The 22,808-nt window shown below is 35.7% G+C and overlaps 1 protein-coding gene across 1 annotated transcript in view; it reads left to right on the top strand.

The window, feature by feature from the left end:
* The window catches only part of prom1b (prominin 1 b), a 43,338-nt gene that overhangs the window by 16,352 nt on the left and 4,178 nt on the right, over positions 1-22,808 (top strand). The window contains exons 5-24 of the mRNA XM_079813169.1: positions 2,161-2,281; positions 2,515-2,578; positions 3,127-3,216; positions 7,063-7,086; positions 7,368-7,585; positions 8,355-8,429; positions 8,520-8,583; positions 9,003-9,162; positions 9,981-10,133; positions 10,259-10,382; positions 13,170-13,273; positions 13,815-13,899; positions 14,003-14,149; positions 14,225-14,296; positions 15,225-15,317; positions 16,113-16,166; positions 16,337-16,417; positions 17,383-17,451; positions 17,563-17,652; positions 19,522-19,637. Of these exons, the coding sequence (XP_079669295.1) occupies positions 2,161-2,281; positions 2,515-2,578; positions 3,127-3,216; positions 7,063-7,086; positions 7,368-7,585; positions 8,355-8,429; positions 8,520-8,583; positions 9,003-9,162; positions 9,981-10,133; positions 10,259-10,382; positions 13,170-13,273; positions 13,815-13,899; positions 14,003-14,149; positions 14,225-14,296; positions 15,225-15,317; positions 16,113-16,166; positions 16,337-16,417; positions 17,383-17,451; positions 17,563-17,652; positions 19,522-19,637 (2,004 nt within the window). The remainder of the gene's footprint in view (positions 1-2,160; positions 2,282-2,514; positions 2,579-3,126; positions 3,217-7,062; positions 7,087-7,367; positions 7,586-8,354; positions 8,430-8,519; positions 8,584-9,002; positions 9,163-9,980; positions 10,134-10,258; positions 10,383-13,169; positions 13,274-13,814; positions 13,900-14,002; positions 14,150-14,224; positions 14,297-15,224; positions 15,318-16,112; positions 16,167-16,336; positions 16,418-17,382; positions 17,452-17,562; positions 17,653-19,521; positions 19,638-22,808) is intronic.

Below are 22,808 nucleotides of genomic sequence, written 5' to 3'. Positions count from 1 at the left end.
CCATCAGATTTGTAGGATCTTTTCAAACGTAATGCTGATTGAGAAATAGCTGTCAAAAATAAAATATTTAAATGTTTTATAATTAAATATTTGCAGTTTAAGTGTTGCTTGAGAAAAATATTATTTAATGAGAACATGCAGCAACTTTTGAATGGTGAGAAATATGCTATTTTTGTCCAAATGGTGTAGTTGCCAACCCTTACGAAAAAGATGTATACTTCAAGTTCACTTTTGAAGTATACTTAAGTAATGTTCAAGTATATTTTTAAGTATACTTTATGTAGGAAGTAATCTAATTTCAATGTGTACTTGTAGTAAACTTGTAAGTGTACAAGTTTCAATACTGCTTGGGACTAAATTGGCCCACTTTTAGTACATAAAAGTATATGTTTAAGTGTACTATAATAAGTGTAACAGTAGTAATTTTTAAGTGCACATTTACGTTTCTCATTTGTACTGCATCTGTACTACAAGTGAACTTATACGTATATTAGTAGTTTAATATTTTAAGACAAGTAGTACATTTTTTTTAGTTTCTAGTTTATTAAAGTACACGTTGAAGTGTACGCTCAGTAAACTACTAGTTTAGTAATGTTATACTTCAAGTATACTTGCAAGTTTTCTTTAACTGAACATAACATTATACTTATATAGTTTACTATATTTATATATTATTTTAGCACTTTCAGTATACTACTATGTTCAAATGTAGATATACATTTTTTATACTTGAAATATACCTTTAACTTTACCCTAACTAATTAAAAAAAAAACATTTTATTATAGCTTAATGCATCTTTTTTTTATCAACATTTGAATATGGGTAAGTTTCATAAAGAAAGGCAACATTTTAAACAAAAAGATGAGAAAATCGCACTTTTGTCAAAGACAAGGCCTTGATCAGATTCAGAACGATGATCAAAACACAGATGGCGTAGATCGAGTCCATCAACACCCCCAAAGCTTCACACTCTTCATGGGTTTGACATTTTATTCAGTAACATTATGCAGTTTTGCAATTTACATGCTGTTTAATATTTGATGATCACGTTATTTTACATTTGCGTGAGCAATCTTCTATCACTTTTTTCAGCTTCTTCTTCACCTGTATTTTGATCAGGAGATTCTGTAATAGATGATGTCATAGCGCCCCCTACTGTATAACAGTGAAAATATGGATAGCCAGAAAATTCAGTCAATGGAGGGGAAAGAGTAAAGTAGATTTAGAGTGAAGTAAATTTTAAGTAAATTCTTATTAACACTACCAGTGGATTAGCTTACATTAAAAAATCAGATACGCAGAATTAGGAACATATCTGTTTTATATCAATATTCTAATCAATATTTTCAAACAATGTAAGTTTCATAAGACTGTATGTAAAAATATGTAATAAAAAGACACAATTACAAGCCAACAAGCCAAGCATATTTTGAATACTTAATTATAGTTTGAAGTATATCTCGATCAAAAGATTGAGTACAAAGTATAGGACAAATAAACTTAGACTTTTATGGCAGTAGGCTATAAGTCAAGTAGGCCTATATTTAAGTGCAATTTTAAGTATATTTCCGAGAAGTACATAAAGTATATTTCTGAGAAGTATATAAAATGTAGACTGAAAGTATACTTTCTTATTTTTTTTGTTTAAAAGAAGGATACTATTAGAACACTTGAATAAACTGGGATGGGCTAACAAGGCCAAGCTATCTGTACCCTACATTTTAAACCCAATCACATTACTAAGTTTAGTTGTTATTAATACAATTCAACAGAACTTTACTTGCGACCGTTGTTGGCTAATAATGCTTTTGGGAAAAGCACCCCAGTTGGGCTGTTCTTAGCATGACAACAGCACCACACTGAGGACATCTGATATTACTGCATGTCACAGACAGTAATTTAAAGCTGGCATATATGATTTATACATATTTGTAAACAAACCAAAATGAAATTAGTTACAAACTCTCTCTCTCAGTCATAGATTAGACCAGACTGTCAAATGTGCTATTTTTTGTATTTACTATTTTGTTTCTAATTGATTTATTTCTAAATATGCAATTTGTCAAATGTTTCACCAACATAACTGGAGACAAGACTGTCATAACTACCGGTGAGCACAGTATTTCCCAAAATGCATGTATGTGTTGCTTTGTTTACAGAGTGGGAGTGACGATCACTTACGCAGCAAACCAGAACATCACATCTCAGATTAGGAGCACCAGACGTCTCGTCAGCTCCAACATAAGAGACATGAAAGCTTTTGCTAACTACACACCAGCGGTAAGCCATTAACAGATGCAATGGTAAAAGTGCTCAAATTATTGAACAAAGCTAAGAGTATTACACTGTTATTGTTAGGTGAAAAACTAATCAGATTAGCTAAAAAATGAAATCTGCTGATTCTGTGGGTGCAGATTCTATGTGGGCCTGATCAGAAGCACAGAGGCAAACACAGACATTTACTACTAATAAGTCTAAATCTATTTGTCTTTTTTTCTTCTTTTATTTTGTAGCAAATAGACTACCTGGCTGCACAGTACACAACAGCCAAGAACAAAATATTATCAGACTTAGACAGTAAGTATTCTCTCTTTCTTCCTCTATTGTGTCTCAACATACACTAACGTTAAAATATGTGGAATTGGTAAGAATTTTTTTAATATTTGAAAGTCATTATGCTTACCCAGGCTGCATTTATTTGTTCAACAATATGAAGGGAACGGAGATGTCAGGGTATCAATACGTCGGTGACCGACTGAAAGGGAAAGAGAAATATTGTGACAATTTATTACAATTCAAAACAACTGTTCTCTATTTTAATATATTTAAAATGTAATTTCCTCCTGTGAAGCAGCCATTACTCCAGGTTGTCACATGATCCTTCAGAAATCATTCTAATATGCTGATTTGATGTTCAAGAAACACTATTTTCTTATCAGTGTTAACTGTTAGCTGCTTAATTTAAAAATTTTTTTTGTCTTTTAATCAATTTAATGTGTCCTTGCTGAATAAAACTGTTAATTTATTTTCTATTCTTACTGACCCCAAACCTTTTAACGGGAGTGTACTTTATGCTGGAGCTGGATTTCATAATGTTTTAATTCATTATTGATGTGGTTTATCAGATATTGGGACTGTTCTGGGTGGACAGATTCATAATCAGCTGGAGAGAGAAGTGGTACCTGCTTTAGACAACGCTCTTCGCATGACAACAGGTGCAAAAACAAATATACATACACACTGAGGAGCCAAATTCACTAAACTGGACTGACATTTTAACGTGGCATTTCAATGCAAAACCTTGAGTCTTTTTCACTAACCATTCTAACTACATTTAGATAAACTACATTTAACTACTGTAGGTGCTAAATACATTGTAGTGTCTTTAGTGTTTGCAAATAAATGACAGGCTCAATTCAGATTCTATTTTATTCTATTTCCTTGTTGTGAATTCAAGGTCAATTACAAGGTCTTTCTATTGAAGCCTGTATAAAAAAAAATACAATTTTGTATTGTGAGATAGAAGGTCACATTGTAAGATTTAAAGTCGTAATTAAGTAAAATAAATTGTGGCTTTTAAAATAAAGCCTCAATTGTCAGATATAAAGCTAGAATTATTAGAAACAAAGTCACAATTGTAAAATTTAATGTCACCCTTTTAAGTAATAAAGTCACAATTTAAGTCAAAGTTAAGGCCCCAGGAATGTGTTTCCTATGGAAGCTTGTTTCCGCCACAGAATAAAAAACAAAAAAGGTAATTGCAACTATTTATTTCGCAATTCAGATTTTTTTTCTCAGAATTCTATGATATAAAGTCAGAATTGCGTGATATAAAGTCAGAATTGCGTGATATAAACTCGTCTTTTTCCCTTAGAATGGACTATATAACTCGCAATTCTGACTTTATATCACACAATTCTGACTTTATAACTCACAATTGCGACTTTATATCATAGAATTCTGAGTTTATATCACACAATTCTGACTTTATAACTCGCAATTCTGACTTTATATCATGCAATTCTGACTTTATAACTCGCAATTCTGACTTTATATCACGCAATTCTGACTTTATATCACGCAATTCTGACTTTATAACTCGTAATTGCGACTTAATATCACGCAATTCTGACTTTATAACTCGCAATTGCGACTTTATATCACGCAATTCTGGCTTTATAACTCGCAATTGTGACTTTATATCACTTAATTCTGACTTTATAACTCGCAATTGCGACTTTATATCACGCAATTCTGGCTTTATAACTCGCAATTGTGACTTTATATCACGCAATTCTGACTTTATATCACGCAATTCTGACTTTATATCACGCAATTCTGACTTTATAACTCGCAATTGCGACTTTATATCACGCAATTCTGACTTTATAACTCGCAATTGCGACTTTATATCACGCAATTCTGACTTTATATCACGCAATTCTGACTTTATATCACGCAATTCTGACTTTATATTACGCAATTCTGACTTTATATCACGCAATTCTGACTTTATATTACGCAATTCTGACTTTATAACTCGCAATTGCGACTTTATATCATGCAATTCTGACTTTATGGGCCCTATTTTAACGATCTGAAACGCAAGTGTCAAAGCGCGAACCGCAAGTAACTTTGTGGGCGGGTCTCGGCGCTGTTGATATTTTCCCGGCGGGATAAATGGCTCTTGCGCCCGGCGCAAATCTAAAATGGGTTGGTCTGAAGTAGCTTCATTATTCATAGGTGTGGTTTGGGCGTAACGTGAATAAACCAATCCGAGCGTCATCCAACATTCCCTTTAAAAGCAGGTGCGCAAGTTCCATTATGGATTGCTATTATTATGGCGTATTTACCAGGCGCACGCCAGGAGCAGTTCACAGCCGAGGAGACTGATGTTCTTGTAAGAGCAGTGAAAGACAGAGAAGTGAAGTTGTAATGTTGTACATTATGGTAAAGGTGATTTCACAGTCTTTTTTTTTTTCAGTCTTTCAGTTTTTTCAGTTTTTCAGTCGATTTTTTTTCCTGGTTCTTGACGGACAAACCAATTTGTCAGATGTCCTTATATACATATATGTCTTGCCACTATTGGGCAAACAGGTCTTATCCTTAATTATTACAATTAGCCTGAATCATTTGTAAGCTAGATTTATGCCTATTTTTTCACATCTTCGTGGCACACCACAATGATTTCCGTCATCTCATGTGTTAATATTTTTTTAGTGTAACAATTTATGATTTGCAAAAATAACTGTTGCATCTGTGTAGATTACATGAGCAAAGTGTATGCGCGTTGTGCACGCTATACATTATGGTCAAGCATGCGCCCTTAAAATAGCATAATGAACAACGCGCAACGCGCCACTGACTTTAGACTAGGTTTTTTCTGGTCAGTGGCGCAATTGTTTAATGGAACAGCAAAATAGCACCAGGGATTGTTTGCGCCGGAACACGCCTCCTTTTTTGCGCTGAACCGCCCAGGGAGCGCAAGTTCATTCACTAGTTTAGCGACGTGCTTCTGTGGAGGGAAAAGCGCGCTTTGCGCGGGTGCAAAATAGGAATGACACATGCGTCGGTGTACAAAGTCAATTGCGCTGGGTGCAAGATAGGGCCCTATATCACGCAATTCTAACTTTATTCCATGCAATTCTGACTTTATATCACGCAATTCTGGCTTTATAACTCGCAATTCTGACTTTATATCATGCAATTCTGACTTTATATCACACAATTGCGACTTTATATCACGGAATTCTGACTTTATAACTCGCAATTGCGACTTTATATCATGCAAATCTGACTTTATATCACACAATTCTGACTTTATATCACGCAATTCTGACTTTATAGCTCCTAATTGCAACTTATCATGCAATTCTGACTTTATATCACGCAATTCTGACTTTATATCACGCAATTGCGACTTTATATCACGGAATTCTGACTTTATATCACGCAATTCTGACTTTATAACTCGCAATTGCGACTTTATATCATGCAAATCTGACTTTATATCACACAATTCTGACTTTATATCACGCAATTCTGACTTTATAGCTCGTAATTGCAACTTTATATCATGCAATTCTGACTTTATATCACGCAATTCTGACTTTATATCACGCAATTCTGACTTTATATCATGCAGTTCTGACTTTATATCACGCAATTCTGACTTTATAACATGCAGTTCTGACTTTATATCACGCAATTCTGACTTTATATCATGCAGTTCTGACTTTATATCACGCAATTCTGACTTTATAACTCGCAATTGCGACTTTATATCATGCAATTCTGACTTTATATTATGCAATTCTGACTTTATATCATGCAATTCTGACTTTTTATCACGCAATTCTGACTTTATATCTCGCAATTCTGACTTTATATCTTGCAATTATGACTATATCACGCAATTATGACTTCATAACTCGCAATTATGACTCTATAACTCGCAATTATGACTTTATAATTTGCAATTGTGACTTTATATCACGAAATTCTGAGGAAAAAAAGTCAGAATTGCAAGATGTAAACACAATTGTGAGATAAAACGTTTTTTTTTAAATGTTTTATTCTATTGCGGAAACAAGCTTCCATAGTTTCCTTATATTTCATCTTATTTAAGAATAACTTTGAAATAATGAACTACTTACAGTTGTAACTGAGTTGAGTTCAATCAGTTCTTACTCTTGCATGAGGTTTCATGCTTTAGTCTGATACACTGATAAACCCTAAATATGATGCCCTAAATGTTTACCTTCACACCTTTTCTCTTTCCTGCTGACAAATGATGATTGTTGAAGTTCTGTGTATTTAAACAAATTGACCAAGACTTGAGATTTAGGATTACAATTTCTTTTGCAAGAGTGACCTGGTCCAGAAGATAGCAACCTACAAACAGAAATGTTCGACCAAAACAGATTTAAAGACGTTTTGATGTTGCTAGTACCTTGATCCACTGTTTAAGCTACAGGAACCCCACAAAACACACTCACACTGATACTATTCTTATTAATTTGTTCCTTTCTGTTTCTGTTGCTTGTGATTTTGGAAAAAAGTTAAAGTGGAGGGTGCTATTAAAGGTAAAAGACAGTGGTTTCACCCATGTGTTTTGTGAACATAGAGATTGTGATTGTTGTTGTTCATTCTGTTGTTGTTTTAAGTATTGCTGATATAATCAGCCTTGTGTATCTTTATGTAATGCTGCCATATTTTGTGTGAGAAAATGGCATATACATTAACATGTTTTGGTTGTTCTGTGATCAGTTGTGTATTTGCAGTAGTGTAATCCCTCCCAATGGTTCATTTATTTAGTTTTCTGCATATCAGCATGTTATAATGAAGGTGCTCTGTCTGTGTACAGCCATGCGGGAGGCCAAAGAGTCATTAGAGAGTGTGACCACATCGCTGGAGACCTTACAGGAAGGGACGGGCAGACTCCAGAACTCCCTTGAGTCTGAACGTGCATCTCTCTCAAACACACTCAACGACCCGGCCTGCTCTAATGGAGCCGTAACAAACACATGCAACACCATCCGAGGAACACTCAGCCAGCTCGCTCTCAGCGCAAAATTTAATGGGGTAACACTCACACACACAACCCATTTATACAAGTATGTGTATCAGGGTGTCATTGGTATTCAAATCTGTCAATTATTAGGCTATGCATTATAGTTAAATATGAAATACATACCTTTTTAAGTTTTAATATTAAATGTTAATGTTTATGTTCAAATACTGTTCTTCTATACCAATTTTGTGCACAGACAACAAAAAGTAAACTATTTGTAGGAAATCAATGACTCTTCAGGTGAAATTAATATATAGTCATGTTTTTCCCATGAAACCTGGAAAAAAACTATATACATTTTACTTAGTTTAGTTTAGCTCATCCATTCACCATGAAATCAAAATCGACAATTCAAATTTTTGATGGATAATTGCAGTATTTATTATAAATGAGTTATACATTTGTTATACAGTGAATCAGGAAGCTGTTTAAATCAGATATACATCATAAAATGGTTGCAATTTCTGGTTCATGCTGTTTTTAAAAGCCAGTAGGATTTAGATACTTCACTGCCATGATCCATGATTAGCTACTTGCTAGTCATTTGCAGGTGGTATTAAAGGGATGGGTATTGTATTCGATTGGACATAAATCTGTGTAGTGCATAAGTATTTTTGCTCCATCTTCCTGGAAGATAAATAAATAAATTTTATATCAGATAAAGGTTTATTTTGTTAGCATATAATATAGATTGTTTTAAAACTAACAGACATGGAGCTAAATGGGGTCTTTATGTTGGTCTGTGTGGTTAATTTGTGACTCCTGTATGTCATCCAACAGTTGCCTGAGGTTGAGGCGCCTTTGGCCAATCTGGACGCTGTGCTTGAAACAGATCTCAGCAATATTGTACAGAAGGTCAGATGACTATCATGCACCCACTGTAATTCCCCAATATTGAACTGTGACGGTCATTTCACCACCTTTTCTTTTTGTTCATCTCTTCAGGGATACGCTTCCTTTAACGACACACCAAGGTTGGTCAGGGAACAGACGAAAGATATTGTGTCGGGTGAGGGCATTCTCTTTATTCATCTATCTAGCTTTGTACCAAAACCCGGTGTGTTGCCTTGCTGCGTACATAGGGAGTGTTGCCTATGATGCTTTAATTGTGTGTTTTCATAGGCAACTCATTAGGATTTGCAACAGAGCATCTGTCTGTACTCAACATGTTAACTTCATTTGTTCTCTGAAACTATTGACAAAAAACCTAAATATTATTCTGTTCTCGGATCTGTTCCTATGCATTCGGGAACCTGTATGTCTCTTTTTAAAAATGAAGCTCTACCCAGTAAGTGTGCCTGTTTTAGTGCTAGACATGTTAGTCATTTCATGTGAATATTGGGGAAAAATATGGTTCTGCCTTATATCTCATCTCCATATTCCCAAACACATATTCACTTCTTCTTTCTCTGTCTCTCCCTGTTAAAGAAGTGAAAGGGCTGCTGGATAAGTCATGTGGAGAGATAATTGGTTTCACAAAGATGTTCCCGGTAGAACCAGCACTTGAGAACTTCACAAAGTTCCTGACGGAGAGCCAGAAGAACATTGAAGCGTATTACCCCCAAATTGACCAGCTGGACTTCTACAGGTACTTCTGTAGAGCTTACTAATATGAAACTGACGCCACATGCACATAACAGATACATTCAGTTGTCAGTCCTTTTCTGAGATGTTAGTGGTGACAAGCACTTGATGCAACCGAATTCAGTCATAGAAAATGAATAACTGCCTTTACATTAAATGCAAATGGTGTGTGCAGAACCAAACTGAACTAGTTATTATTAATGACATATTTAAAAGTTAAAAATATTTGATTTATACACTACCACTCAAAGGCTGTATTTATTTGACAGCACTGAAAAAACAATAATACTGTGATATATTATTACAGTTTATATATATCTCTACTGTCAATAATAAAAATAAAAAAATCATTTGCAATTGTCAAGTCCCGCCCTTTTTTTCTTTTTTGGTTCAAGAAGCTGTTTAAATCAGATATACATCATATAATAGTGAGATGGTGGGATGGTGATGGGATGGTGGTCCAGTGGGTTAAACCATGGAACTGATACACAGAAGGTTGCTGGTTCAATCCCAGCGGTCACCAGTGTGTCCTTGAGCAAGGCACTTTACTCCATGTTGCTCCAGGGGGATTGTCCCTGTAATAAGGGCACTGTAAGTCGCTTTGGATAAAAGCGTCTGCCAAATGCATAAATGTAAATGTAAATGTAAATATAATAGTTGCAATTTCTGGTTTATGCTTTTTTTTTATCTTCTAAAAAAAGATTTAGTTACTTTTGTGTCTGAGTGTGAAAATAATTTATGTAATTTGTCATTGAACGCATTTTGTGCCAAAGCAATGATAAATGCTTCAGTATCTCTTTATGTCTGTCTTTGTGTCTCTAGATGGATAGGGTGTGTAGTGATCTGCTGTATGGTCGTGCTGGTTCTGGCCTTCAATTTCCTGGGTTTGCTGTGTGGATCATGTGGCTATGATAAAAATGCCACGCCCACCACACGTGGTTGTCTTTCCAACACTGGAGGAAACCTACTGATGGCGTGAGTTAATTAAACTTATCTACTCAGTACCTTCCCACAAAGTGCATATCAAAATATATTTGATTATATTTAAAAGTTAGATACTAACTTTTCTTTTTCACTTTTTTGGATCTGTTGGTGATTAGTTCTGTTGGCTTCAGCTTCATCTTCTCTTGGGTGCTCATGGGAGTTGTAGTCACCACATTTGTTGTTGGAGGAAACATAGAGAAGCTTGTGTGTGAACCGCTGGCAAACAGACAGATTTTTAAGGTACTTGTACACTACTCTATGGTAAGACACAATTAAGAAACTTTGAATAATTTGATATTGAACAAAATGATCTGAGAGCATGGTCTGAAGCGCATGGTGCAGGTGGTGCACTTAGAATCCGCTAGTTTAACTACGGAAAAAATGGTCAGCGTGTCAGGCAAATGGTCCAAAAGGGTTGTCCGTAGTCTCTTAATGAGTCATGGGTGTGTTTTGGTGGTAACGTGCAATAAACAAATAAGAGTCTCATCTCCCATTCCCTTTAAAAGCCAGTTTCGCTATTTACATGGCGGAATTTGCGAGCAGAAAGACTGAGTGCTTCTCCAGAGAGGAATCCTTTTATTTTTTATATTTAAAAATGTTTGTGTGCTGCTGTGCATCCCTGTGTGTGTAATAAGCAAAGTGTATGCACGTTGTGCACCCGCCTATAGGTGGATTTTACTAACACGGCCTTTAAATAACACTAAAAATATTACGCTATTTAGAGCAGGTTTTTGGTGGTCAGTGGCGCAGTCGAATTCAGTTGCCTCAAAATAGCAATGCACTAGCAGTGCGCCTGAACACACCTCGTTTTCAGACCAGCACGCCCATGGGCGAACAGATGGGCGCGGGTGCATTTGCTATTTAAACAACGTGGCGCTGGACGTGAAAATGATAACTGCATCGGCCTGATACTAGCAAAAAACACTTGCGTTGTGCCTGGTGTCACATTGCGCTGTGTGTATGATAGGACCCTATATGTTTCTTTAACTACTATGTACTAACATTTAAATGAATAATATATTGTGTACAAACGTTTTTACATTGTACTTAAAGGTGAACTATGTAGGATTTTTGCAGTAAAACATCCAGAAATCACTAGGCCAGTGTTATATATTTTGTTCAGTTGAGTACTTAGAATATCCCAAATGTTTTCAACTATTTGTAAATCGTGAGAAAATTGCTATTTTAACCAAGGAGCCGGGACGTGTGAGCTATGCGTGTGAGGGAGTCGCCTGTCGATTGCGTCATATCTGCGTCACCCTCGGTCTCCGGTTTTATTCAGTGAAACACTTTACTCTCACTGCAGAGTGAACAAGTGTCATAGCAGCCGCCGAGCGAACGTCATAACTTCCTTTTCAACACACTCAGATATATCTAATACGATAAACAGAGCTGCGTTACCTCTCACTCAGCACTGGAGAAGAGGAAGTGCCGCCAGCAACTGTGTCATAATAAAAGTCCCGCCGGCGACTATGCCATAATAACTGTCCCGCTCTTCAATCGCTCCTGCGGCCTTGCTCAGCTCCACAACACTCGGTCCTGCTCTGCTTCACTACAGTAATGTTAATAATCGCATCCATGAACATGATTTCTGCCCGAGTCCTATCCTGACTGTTTCCCACCGGCTGTGAGGTGAAGACCACATGTCCCGAGATTCTGCGCTCAAACGTGGCGTCATCAAACTACGCCTTTGTTTTGAACAGGCGACCTCTAGTGGACGGAAAAGTTACATAGTGTAGCTTTAAATGTATAAATAGCTGAATGTAATTACAGCTGTAATTATTTTCCATAATTGCATCTATAATTACACTGCTTTAACCGTTCCCTTACATCTTAACCCACCCTTAAACCTAACCATACCACCAAACCAGTTCCAAACCTTACCCATATCCCATAAGTACATCGTACCTAATGTTTTTTATGTAAGTACATAGTAGTAAAAAGACACCAAATAAAAAGTGTGACCCAATTTGATTTCCTGTTTAATAATATATAATTAGCTGATAAGTACACAAAAAACTAAAACTGTACTTAATTAAATTAACTATCTTGGGTCACGTCTTACACAAAGTACAGATGTAAGTACAAACCCTGTGGAAGGGAAAAGGGAAACAGACCAGTATAATCTCACATAGGGTACACAACACTGGAGCCCTTGTACGTATGTTAAACCGTGGTTTAGCTAGGAGTGTGTGTGTGTGTGTGTGTGTGTGTGTGTGTGTGTGTGTGTGTGTGTGTGTGTGTGTGTGTGTGTGTGTGTGTGTGTGTGTGTGTGTGTGTGTGTGTGTGTGCTTGAGCAAAAGTTTTAAAAGGGGGGTTGTAAAACCATGGGTAAATCTGGGTTAGTTTCCGATCATACACACAGCAAATCATTTACACACACACACAAACACAATTTAGGTCATCACGGTGACATGAGTCCCCATGAGTCAGTGTGCATTCAAGTCCTCACTGGGATAGAAAAACATGTACACACACACACACACACACACACACACACACACACACACACACACACACACACACACACACACACACACACACACACACACACACACACACACACACACACACACACACACACACACACACATTTAGAAAAAACGACCTGTGGCTAATGTCTTGAACACGCAGCACAGTTGTTCAAATCCCAGCTTGTGGTTCTTTCCGATTCTCCACTCCCAGCCCCCAAGTTTTGAAAAGAGTATAGTAGGGTTAGTTGCTTATAATTGTGCTTAATTTACTGTTATTACTACTTGTCAGTACATGTAAAATGTGTAACAGGGACACTATAAAATAAATTGTTACCAAACTATCAAATTTGGTTACTCATGACAGTTTATACACCTTTAATATTAAATGAATAGTTCTATGGTGGTCCACAGAATAAGGAAAGTCATATGAGTTTGGAGTTTGCAACAACGCAAAGGTGAAATGAAACTGATAATATAATTATCATCTCAGATGTACTGATTAGCATATGGAAAACTCTTTTGAATTTAATTTGGAGTTTTTAATCCTGTGCAGATTATTGACACACCATACATGGTCCATCCTGCCAAAAAGAACTTTCTTCCTGGCATGCTGTTTCAAGATCCAAACATTGACCTTACTGTCGGCAGTATGTACAGGTAAGTGAGCAAAGTTCAATACTAAAGATCCATTAGAAGTAGTTATTTTAAATCTTAAATTGACCCAAAACTGAAGATCCTAATTCTGAAGATCATAATTAACCTTGTGTCGTTCCAAACCCATAAAACTTTCGTTCATCTTTGAAATGTAAATTAAGATATTTTTAATGAAACCTGAGAGATTTCTGTCTCTCTATTGAAAGTAAATGCAACCAATACTTTGACACTTTAAAAAGTTCATGAAGACATTATAAAAGTTAAAAAATTGAGCGGTTTAAGTCTTGTAAAGGGAGGGACACAGTCAATTTATATGATGAGGGACCGAAATCGTGCAGGTTTAAAAAAAAAAAAAAAAAAGTCTTCATTTGTGCTTCAAAGTTGAGTTTAGAACAACATGATAGCGAATAACTGATGACAGAATTTTCATTTTTGGGTGAACAATCTCTTTAATAAGTCATTTATTTGACACTGGAGGCTGTTTACTCTTTGAAAAGATTGATTTACTAATGTGTTTATTTACTACGTTGTCTCTTGCTCATAGAGATTGTTATGAGAATAATGGTTTATACTCAGCACTACAACTGGAGACCAAGTTCAACTTCAACAAGTTTCTCAATGCCACAGTGGTGCGTGAAAAGACAAAAAGCATTTCACATATTTTTGTGTATATCTACATACTGAGCATGACATCATCAGAACTCTAACCATGTGTTTGTGATCTCTTAACAGTATAACCTGGAACTGGCCAAGATATTTAATAGTGTGAATGTGGATCTCCAGGGAATGCTTCTTCTGGAACAGGAGGGCAAAGATAACCTCATCGACTTCGCCAACACAGGCATTGGAGAAATCGACTATCAGGCTTATCTAACTGAGGTAACCCTCACACTCTCATAGACACTTATACAGGCACAACGGTAGAACACACTTTAAAGATGATTTCATTGACAGGTGAATAAAGGAGTGACAGTTGTGGATCTTTTATCCTACGCAAATGAACTTGAAGCTCAAGCAGACCAACTGGTGAGTCAAATACAAATGAATCACTTTCAACTGGTAAAAATGCCAGCCGGTTAATGTCTTGTTTATAACACGTGAAGTTATTAGCAGTTCATTAGGTCAGATATTATTTACTCTATGTATCAAAGTGAGTCACGTCAGTTAACACTGAGAGGTCAGTCTCTGGAACATTTTGAAACTTATGACAGTCTCCCCTCCAGTGTAGAGGGACATAGGCCCTGCATTCATGAGGTGAAAACACACACCTATTGGATGTGTGGAGCTGCAGTGTGTGCGTGTGCTTATGGGAATATGACGGAGGGCCTTTTACAGCACTTGGACATAAAATGTTATTCTGAGAAGTGAGCCTATTTGTTAATAGATATTATTGTGTATAGTTAATTAATAAGTATATTATATTTAATATTTATATTTTAAGATTTAACTAATAAAATATTCTACTGTAAAACGCATAGACTTGCAATACTACAGGAAGAGTTTTCCTGTAGTATTGCAAGTCTATGCGTTTTACAGTAGAATATTTTATTAGTTAAATCTTAAAATATAAATATTCATCTTAATATATTAAAATTTTAAATCTAAACAAAGTGTGAAATAAGCATGAACCATATTTATTGAATGAAAATTATTTATATCAATTTACACGAATTACAAATCTCGACCAACAATATCGCAACAATTAAATTAAATTGGATTTAATATTTAATTGTATAATTAAATTCAATTTCGTACAAAATAAAATGCTAGCTCTGAAATTAGCCTTAGTAAGATTATTGTCTTATACATTTTATTCCAAAAATGTCATTTCCAACTCAAAATGTGGTGGAAATGTTATGTTTATTATAAACTAGTGAAAGTTTAAAAAAAATTGTTTTAGGGAGGGACAATTCTATACATTTTCAATGTACCTCTCTATCACTTTCTTTCTTAGCCACGTGGGGCTCTTGAGAATGCGCTCAAGGGTCATGCCAGCAGTATCAGACAGATCCACAAAGACCAAGTGGTGCCAATGGAGCAAGCTATGGTAAAACACACTTACATCAAAATGCATAATTTAATATGATTTATAAGCTGTTTTCCTTTTGGAGCCAAAAATGTCCCCACAAGGCCAAAGGTTTCTGTTGCTGTAAATACAAATAAGAACGATTTTTCCCATGACAGGGAATATCTGAACCACACACACACACATACACACCATTTACTTCTATTGTTTTTCATATAAACACAGCTAGTTAAAAAATCTCTAACCCACAATCTAACACTAACAGAAAACTTTTTTTTGTGGAATTTCAATACAAAATGTTCCTGTTTTAAGCTATTTGGTTTATGAGGACATAGAAAGTTTTATTCTAAGTTGTATTCTTTATTCTATTTATTTATTTTTTTCAAATGGAACCAAAGAAATTTGTGAAAGCAAGGGTAAGCCAACAGCTGGTATCATGTGACGTGAACAAAACAAAAAAAGATGTACTTCTAAAGACGTGTTTCAGTAAATGTGGACAACTTAAGTAGTTCAGAAGTGTTCTGTAAATGTTTGTGTTTGCAAGTCTGTGTAAGTGTCTTCTTTTTGAGTCATTGTGTTTGTACTGTGTGATTTGTCAGCAATTTTTGGTGTGAAATTGTATTGCAATGACTAAATAATTGTATTCAAAAGAACACGCTTGATCCTGACTTAATTATTTAATAGAATAAGAATCATAGAAGAAACCAGTGACTCATTGAGGGGTTGGCCATGATTGTAAGAGATGTATATAGTATTTATTTGAATTGTTATTTGAATGATTTATTTTAAGTAGAATGTATGTGTTTTTTCTTGTAGGGAACTCTAGGTCAAAGCATCAAACTGCTTCAGAAAACATCTATAGAACTACCTGTAAGTCCAGTAAATGCACACAATTTTATGTAAATCTTTCTATAAAATAAATGCCACTTGGTTTTTTGCGATGACATTTATACATGGCTAGGAATGGTTAAAGTGTCCAAATTGATTTTAGGGACTCTGTATAATTATTATGTGAATAATTTCATGTTTTTTTCCTCTAGATTAAAGTGATAAATGTCCTGAATGCCATTGAGGCAGCAGAGTATCTCATCGCCAACAATGTCTCGCATGTGGTCAAACAGGTACAAATACGTTTTTTTTTTTCTTTTTTTTAATCTATTAATTTATTAATTTACTAATTGTAAATCTTGATCCATAGAAACATAGACTGCATAGATCTTAATTATGAGATGTTTTCCAGAAAAAAAAAAATCTAAACATCATTAAAACAAGATATACAATTGGCTTCTCAAGTAAATATATGACATTAAAGGGATAGTTCACCCAAAAATGAAAATCAGCCAATTATTTACTCACCCTCTAGAGTTAAATAAAAAAATGTCCTGGCTCTTCCAAGCTTTATAATGGCAATGAATGGGCATGTATCCATCATAAAAGTGGTCCACATGGCTCCGGGATGTTAATAAAGGCCTTCTGAAGAAAAGCGATGCGTATCCTGTATCCAAAAGTATCCATATTTAAAACTTTATAGAAGACTGTAATCCGTGCAACTGTCGTACGTGCATTCACAAGAGACTGGCGTTCCAGCATGTGACGTAGGACGCTCCGGTGAGAATGTAGTTCTCACGAGAACCATATTTTGTTTTGCTCTATACTCTGTGCTTCCACGTTCATCACCAGAACTTACGCTACGCCTGTGTCCTACATCATTCGCTGGAACGCCAGTCTCTCGTGTAAGCGCGTACGACAGTTAGCAGAAGTTAGAGATAACAGTTTGTAAAGTTTTAAATATGGATATATTTCTTACACAAATGCATCGCTTTGCTTCAGAAGGCCTTTATTAACCCCCCAGAGCCATGTGGAGCACTTTTATGATGGATACATGCACTTTTATGGACTTCAAAATAGAAACAGCCATTTACTGCCATTTTAAAGCTTGGAACAGCCAGTACATTTAAAAAAAATTTTTTTTTTACATTTTTAACTCTGATTGCATTCATCTGAAAGAAGAATGTCAAGTATATATTTCTAATAGCTCATTTTTAAATGCTCTATTATGATTTTTTTGTTGTAAAAAATGTCATAGGAGACTGGAAAATTCATTAAGAAGATTGTGGGATACTTTTCACAATATACGGAGTGGGTCAAGCACTCAGTGAGTATGCTAAGAAAAGATAAAGTCCAGCCTTTTCCTTAAAGCAGCACTTTGTCATGTTACACTGCAACTAAATCAGTTATATACTAATGTATGTCTCTGTATGTACAGCTGTCAATGGAGGTTGCCCAGTGCAAGCCCATCAGCAACATCGTGGACTCGCTAGAGATCGTAGCCTGCAGCTTCATTGTTGACTCAGTGGTATGATTTACAAAACCAATGCAAGAAGCCACACTCGCGAGACATACTGGATATACCCATGAACATGTGCAGCATATGCATGAATGTCCCCCAACACACACACACAGAGCAGAACAAGATTGTCACTGTTCACACTCTGAGCTCCCAGATGCAGCGGAAGAGAGATGTTATTGCAGTGCGTATGCTGATGTGTGTGTGTGTGTGTGTGTGTGTGTTAACAAAAAACTATGAACTCACAGAAATATACAATCCTAAGGCAACACACACACACTCACATTAACAGGGCCATGTAATTTGGTACTTCCCAAAAATAGAAATTGTCATCATTATCAGCATTCAAAGGCAAATTCACGCCACACAGACAAATGCCAACACACACGTTTGTTGGGTTTTGTCGGATCAGTGTGTTACCCCTGTCGGCGCTTGTTGCTGTTGGTCCGGGTTTGTTTTCACCCGACTGAACATGTTCAATCAGCGTTTGTTGGTGTCTCTTGGAGCAGTGTGACCACGACAGTTATTTTTCATGAAATTCTAAATCCAACGGCCAACTTGTTTGTTGGTGTTTGTCTGTACGATGTGAATTGGCCTTAAAATATATATTAACATTTATGTGGTAACACTTGACAATAAGGTTCCATTTGTTAGCATTAGTTAACATGAACTAAACATGAAAAAATACTTATAAAGCACTAAACAATCTTAGTTAATGTTAATTTCTCAACATTTACTAATGGATTACTACTATTCAGTTCAATTCAATTCACATTTTTTTGTATAGCGCTTTTCACAACACATCATTTCAAAGCAGCATTACAATTTTGATCTGTTATCAGAGGTGACTATGTCCAAGTAATGTATTTCAGAAATGTACATATACAAATCATGCAGTTAGCTAACAATGTATAATTTAAGGCAGAAACAATGAGCTCATTGAAGTAATTGTTAAGTTTAGTTATTGGTGAATTTTTTGACACCATCAAAAGGTGTATCTGTTAATATTATTTAATGGACCTGAGCTAGCATAAACTAACAGGGAATAGTTGTATTTTTTAACTAACATTAACAAAGATAAATAAATACTGTAACAAATGCGTTGCTCATTGTTAGATAGGTAAGCATTTACTAACTTTAATGAATGTGACCGTATGGTAAAGTGTTGCCATTTAGGTTGTACAATGTTGTTGTTTACTACTATACACAGAACATCCCTGCAGATGGGGTCAATCCATTTAACACAGAGATTTATCACACCTAGGCAACAAGATGAGCGTTAGATTAGGATAGAAAAAGCACGGATTATGTAAACAGTTAGTTTAAAGTTTTTTAATAAGGCTCACTAAGGCTGCAAGGCTTTATTTGATCAAACATACAGTAAAAACAGTAATATTGCGACATATTATTACAATTTAAAAGAAATGTTTTCTATTTGAATATTTTAAAATGTAACTTATTTCAGAATTTTCATTCTAATATGCTGATTTGGTGGTTAAGAAACATTTCTTACTATCAATTATGTAAACCGCTATGCTGTTTAATATTTTGTGGAGACGATACTGTTTTTCGTCATTATTTGATGAATAGAATTATTATTATTTTTTTTAAATAGAAATCTTTTGTAATGTCTCTAAGGTCACTTCTGAGATCAATTTAATGCATCATTGATGAATATTTAAAAAAACAATCTTACTGACCTCAAACTTTTAAATGGTATTGTATATACTGTCCTTTTTCATATTTTAAATTAAAACATATGCAGATTTTTTTATATACTGTCTGTGTGTGTTTAAGTCTTTTTTTAATAAACGTATTTATATGAGCTGTTATGGACATCAACGCTAATGTGTTCTCTTGTGCATTTGTGTGTTTTAGAACACTTTCTGGTTTGGTCTGGGAGGATGCTGTATGTTACTCATTCCCAGCATCATCATGTCAGTAAAACTTGCCAAATTCTACCGCAGGATGGACACTGAGGACGTCTATGATGAGTGAGTTAACACTACAAGATCGCTCTACCTGTCATATGTGAAGTGAAATAGGGCCTTATAAAATGCTTTTTCTAAAAAACTGCAACTAAACTGAATCTTGAATGACTTTCCACAGGTGTGCAACAACCTTGTTTCCTTCTTTTAAGAGTCATCTTATGGCTCAGCTTGTCCTCAACTTCCTCCACTCTTTATTTCCATATCTTCCATTTGTTCACGTTCTGATAACCAACCACTTCTTTCTATTTTCTCATCTTTTCATCAATTTCTTCATTTATTTATTTTTTGATAACTTTTCATCTTATCATTGCACCTTTCAAACCTTCAGTACTATCTTTATATATTTGTTCATTCTATAAATTTCATTCACTCTTTCGTTCATACATCTCATGTTCATGTTACAAGCAGTTGATGTTTACATTTATATTCCCTGTTTTACAGTAGTATGGATGTTGTTGTCAGTGGTTATCATAGTGAGCCTTTATATGGCATAAACAACCCCGTGATGAGCAGGTAGAGTTTATTCCACCTCTTCATCTCTATGCATGCTGAAATCATCAGTCATGGCTGAGTGCCTATAGAAGTCAATTGTGTGCATGGATGTTTTTATGTATGTACTGTATGGACCATTTTCACAGACTGTGCTGGACTTCCACAATTAGCGTCTTTCATACTGTATATTATAATACTTGCCTGCATGCACTTTAGCAAAACTCTAGTCAGAGTTTTAGTGTTTCTTTTTAATTGAATTTAGCTTTAAATAAAAAATAGCATAGATGTTTATAATCGTATTGTTTCATTGGCCAAAACAAGAAAATGGATGTCATGTAACGATCAGCATAGTTTTTTATGTCAGTGGACTCCTACTTGTTTTGATTGATCTATCTGTTATAATTAAGGGTCAAGCACAAAAGGTGCAATGTCACCTATTGTGCCCATTGGCGTTTTTTTTATTCTTCCATTTCTTCTTCTTCTTCCGCTCTGGAAGTCTATGGCAGCCCATTGAACCGCCTGCGGGAAAGTTATGAAATTTGGCACACAGAAAGAGGACAGTCCCAACATTAACTACAGCAAATTTGGTGTCTCTAGATCAAACTCTCTAGCGCCACCACTTGTCCAAAATGTTAAACCATAAGGATTAGAAACAATTTTTTTCCCCTCTGATTCCTTGGCTCAATACGATTCGATTGCACCCCAACTTTTCCTGCCACAAAACCTACTTTTACGAACACCTCCTAGATGGTTTATCCGATTTTCATGAAAAATCGAATCAGATCATCTACAGAACATGCTGGAAAAAATGAATCAAAAGCTTTTTGATAAATCCAACCGTTCTCGAATTACGTGCAAACGAATTTGATGAAAAGCACGCCAAATTGGACACAAGGCTATATCTCCGCAACGCTTTGGCATATTCAGACCAAACATGTCATCCCAAGCATGACATGAGGCTACATGTAGCATTCCGGCACAGCGCCACCTACTGGTCAAAATATATATTTTAAAATGTGTCTTTTTTGCTTATAACTTCTAAATGGTTTCCCCAAAAGTCATAAAAAAAAACATTTTTGTTTTTTTCATTTAGGTGTCAGCCATTTCAATTTTGGGCCCCACTTTATATTAGGTGGCCTTAACTACTATGTACTTACATCAAAAAATAAGTACAATGTACTTACTGTGTTCAAATTGTATTGCAAAACACCTTTGCCGATATTGAGGTGGGATACGGGTAGAGTTAGGGACAGGTGTGGTGGTATGGGTAAGTTTAAGGGGAGGGTTCGGTGTAAGGGAAGTGTCAACTGTGTAATTACAAATGTAACTACAGAAATGAATTACAGATGTAATTACATGCAGGTATTTATTTTAAATGTAACTACAATGTAAAAACATGTATGTACACAATAAGTGCATTGTATCAAATGGTTAATTAAAATGTTAGTACATAGTAGTTAAGGCCCCCTAATATAAAGTGGGTCCCAATTTTGTAGTAAAATGCTGTATTTCATGAACGAAACTCGGTATGGGTCATCGGCACGATGCCCTGAAGGATATCGGACTCAAATGTAAAAATGTGGATAGTAAGTGGCAAAAAATGCCATCAAAGCTCGTAAATACAAATGCCTATAACTCCTGAATGAAAAGAGACATTTTCAGCAAATTTGTCACGCTTATGTACGGAGGAATTTTGAGGACACACAAAAAAAGTGATGGGACTGCATCACTTGGTGGCGCTATTATTAGACAAAACATGAAATTGGCTCTATACAACTCAATGAATTAATGTGGGTTTTCAACCTTTTTTCTTAAAATTGTCTCCAAATGTCTTTCCTCATTTTTGCAGTTGGTCTGCTGCCAGCTTCCTTGTTTGCTTCTGTTGTGCTTGGCCCCGATAATTGCTGCTTGCAGCTATATTTAATAATGAAACCTTATTCAATCTATCAAAAACATGAAATGCATGCAAATATTGAATAGTGTAATTGTAATGACATTCGTTTCTCGGCATGCATCTCTATCCATATTTATCGGCTGCGTCCGAAAACTTATTCAGCTGACTTGTTGCCTCACTGCTAATCAGGCAATAACTTTCCAGGCAGCGTTTGTGCACGAAGGCACCTCACAAAACTGATTTCGGACAGACTTCTGAGGCAGCGTAACGGTTTAATGATCTACAGCAAAATAAAGAGAACTTTGGTGAGAACTAAGCGAATATTTAATTACTACAGTAGTAATTTCTCACAAATGACATCAACACAAACTGACCAGCAACTGCAACTTTCAGACGCCATCTTTGTTTTTAGCTCACTGTCACACAGGATTGTTTGATATCAAAGAAAGTGAACGATACTTCAAAAATGTATCAGATGAAGGTATCTCAGGAGACAGGAAGTGAAGCTAACATTGGATTCGGACATACCTTGATGCCTGCCTAACTCGCAATGCATCTTCCGAAGGCAGCATTTTCCGGTTTCGGACGCAGTCATGACAGTTTTCTGTGTTTTTTTTGGAGCTAAACTAAAGACTTTCCAAGCTCAAAAGGTTTATTTATAAGGAACCTGTATTTTTTTCAGCTATCCATCCTATGATACAATGAGGTGGTATCCTCGGGCCTCAGCCCCCCCGAGACAGCCGGACTGGTGACACAAATTCACACACACATACATACTTTCACACGGG

The sequence above is a fragment of the Gobio gobio genome (assembly GCF_949357685.1).
Source record: "Gobio gobio genome assembly, chromosome: 3".
NCBI classification, from domain to species: domain Eukaryota; kingdom Metazoa; phylum Chordata; class Actinopteri; order Cypriniformes; family Gobionidae; genus Gobio; species Gobio gobio.
This window is presented reverse-complemented; position numbering and strand designations above follow the sequence as displayed.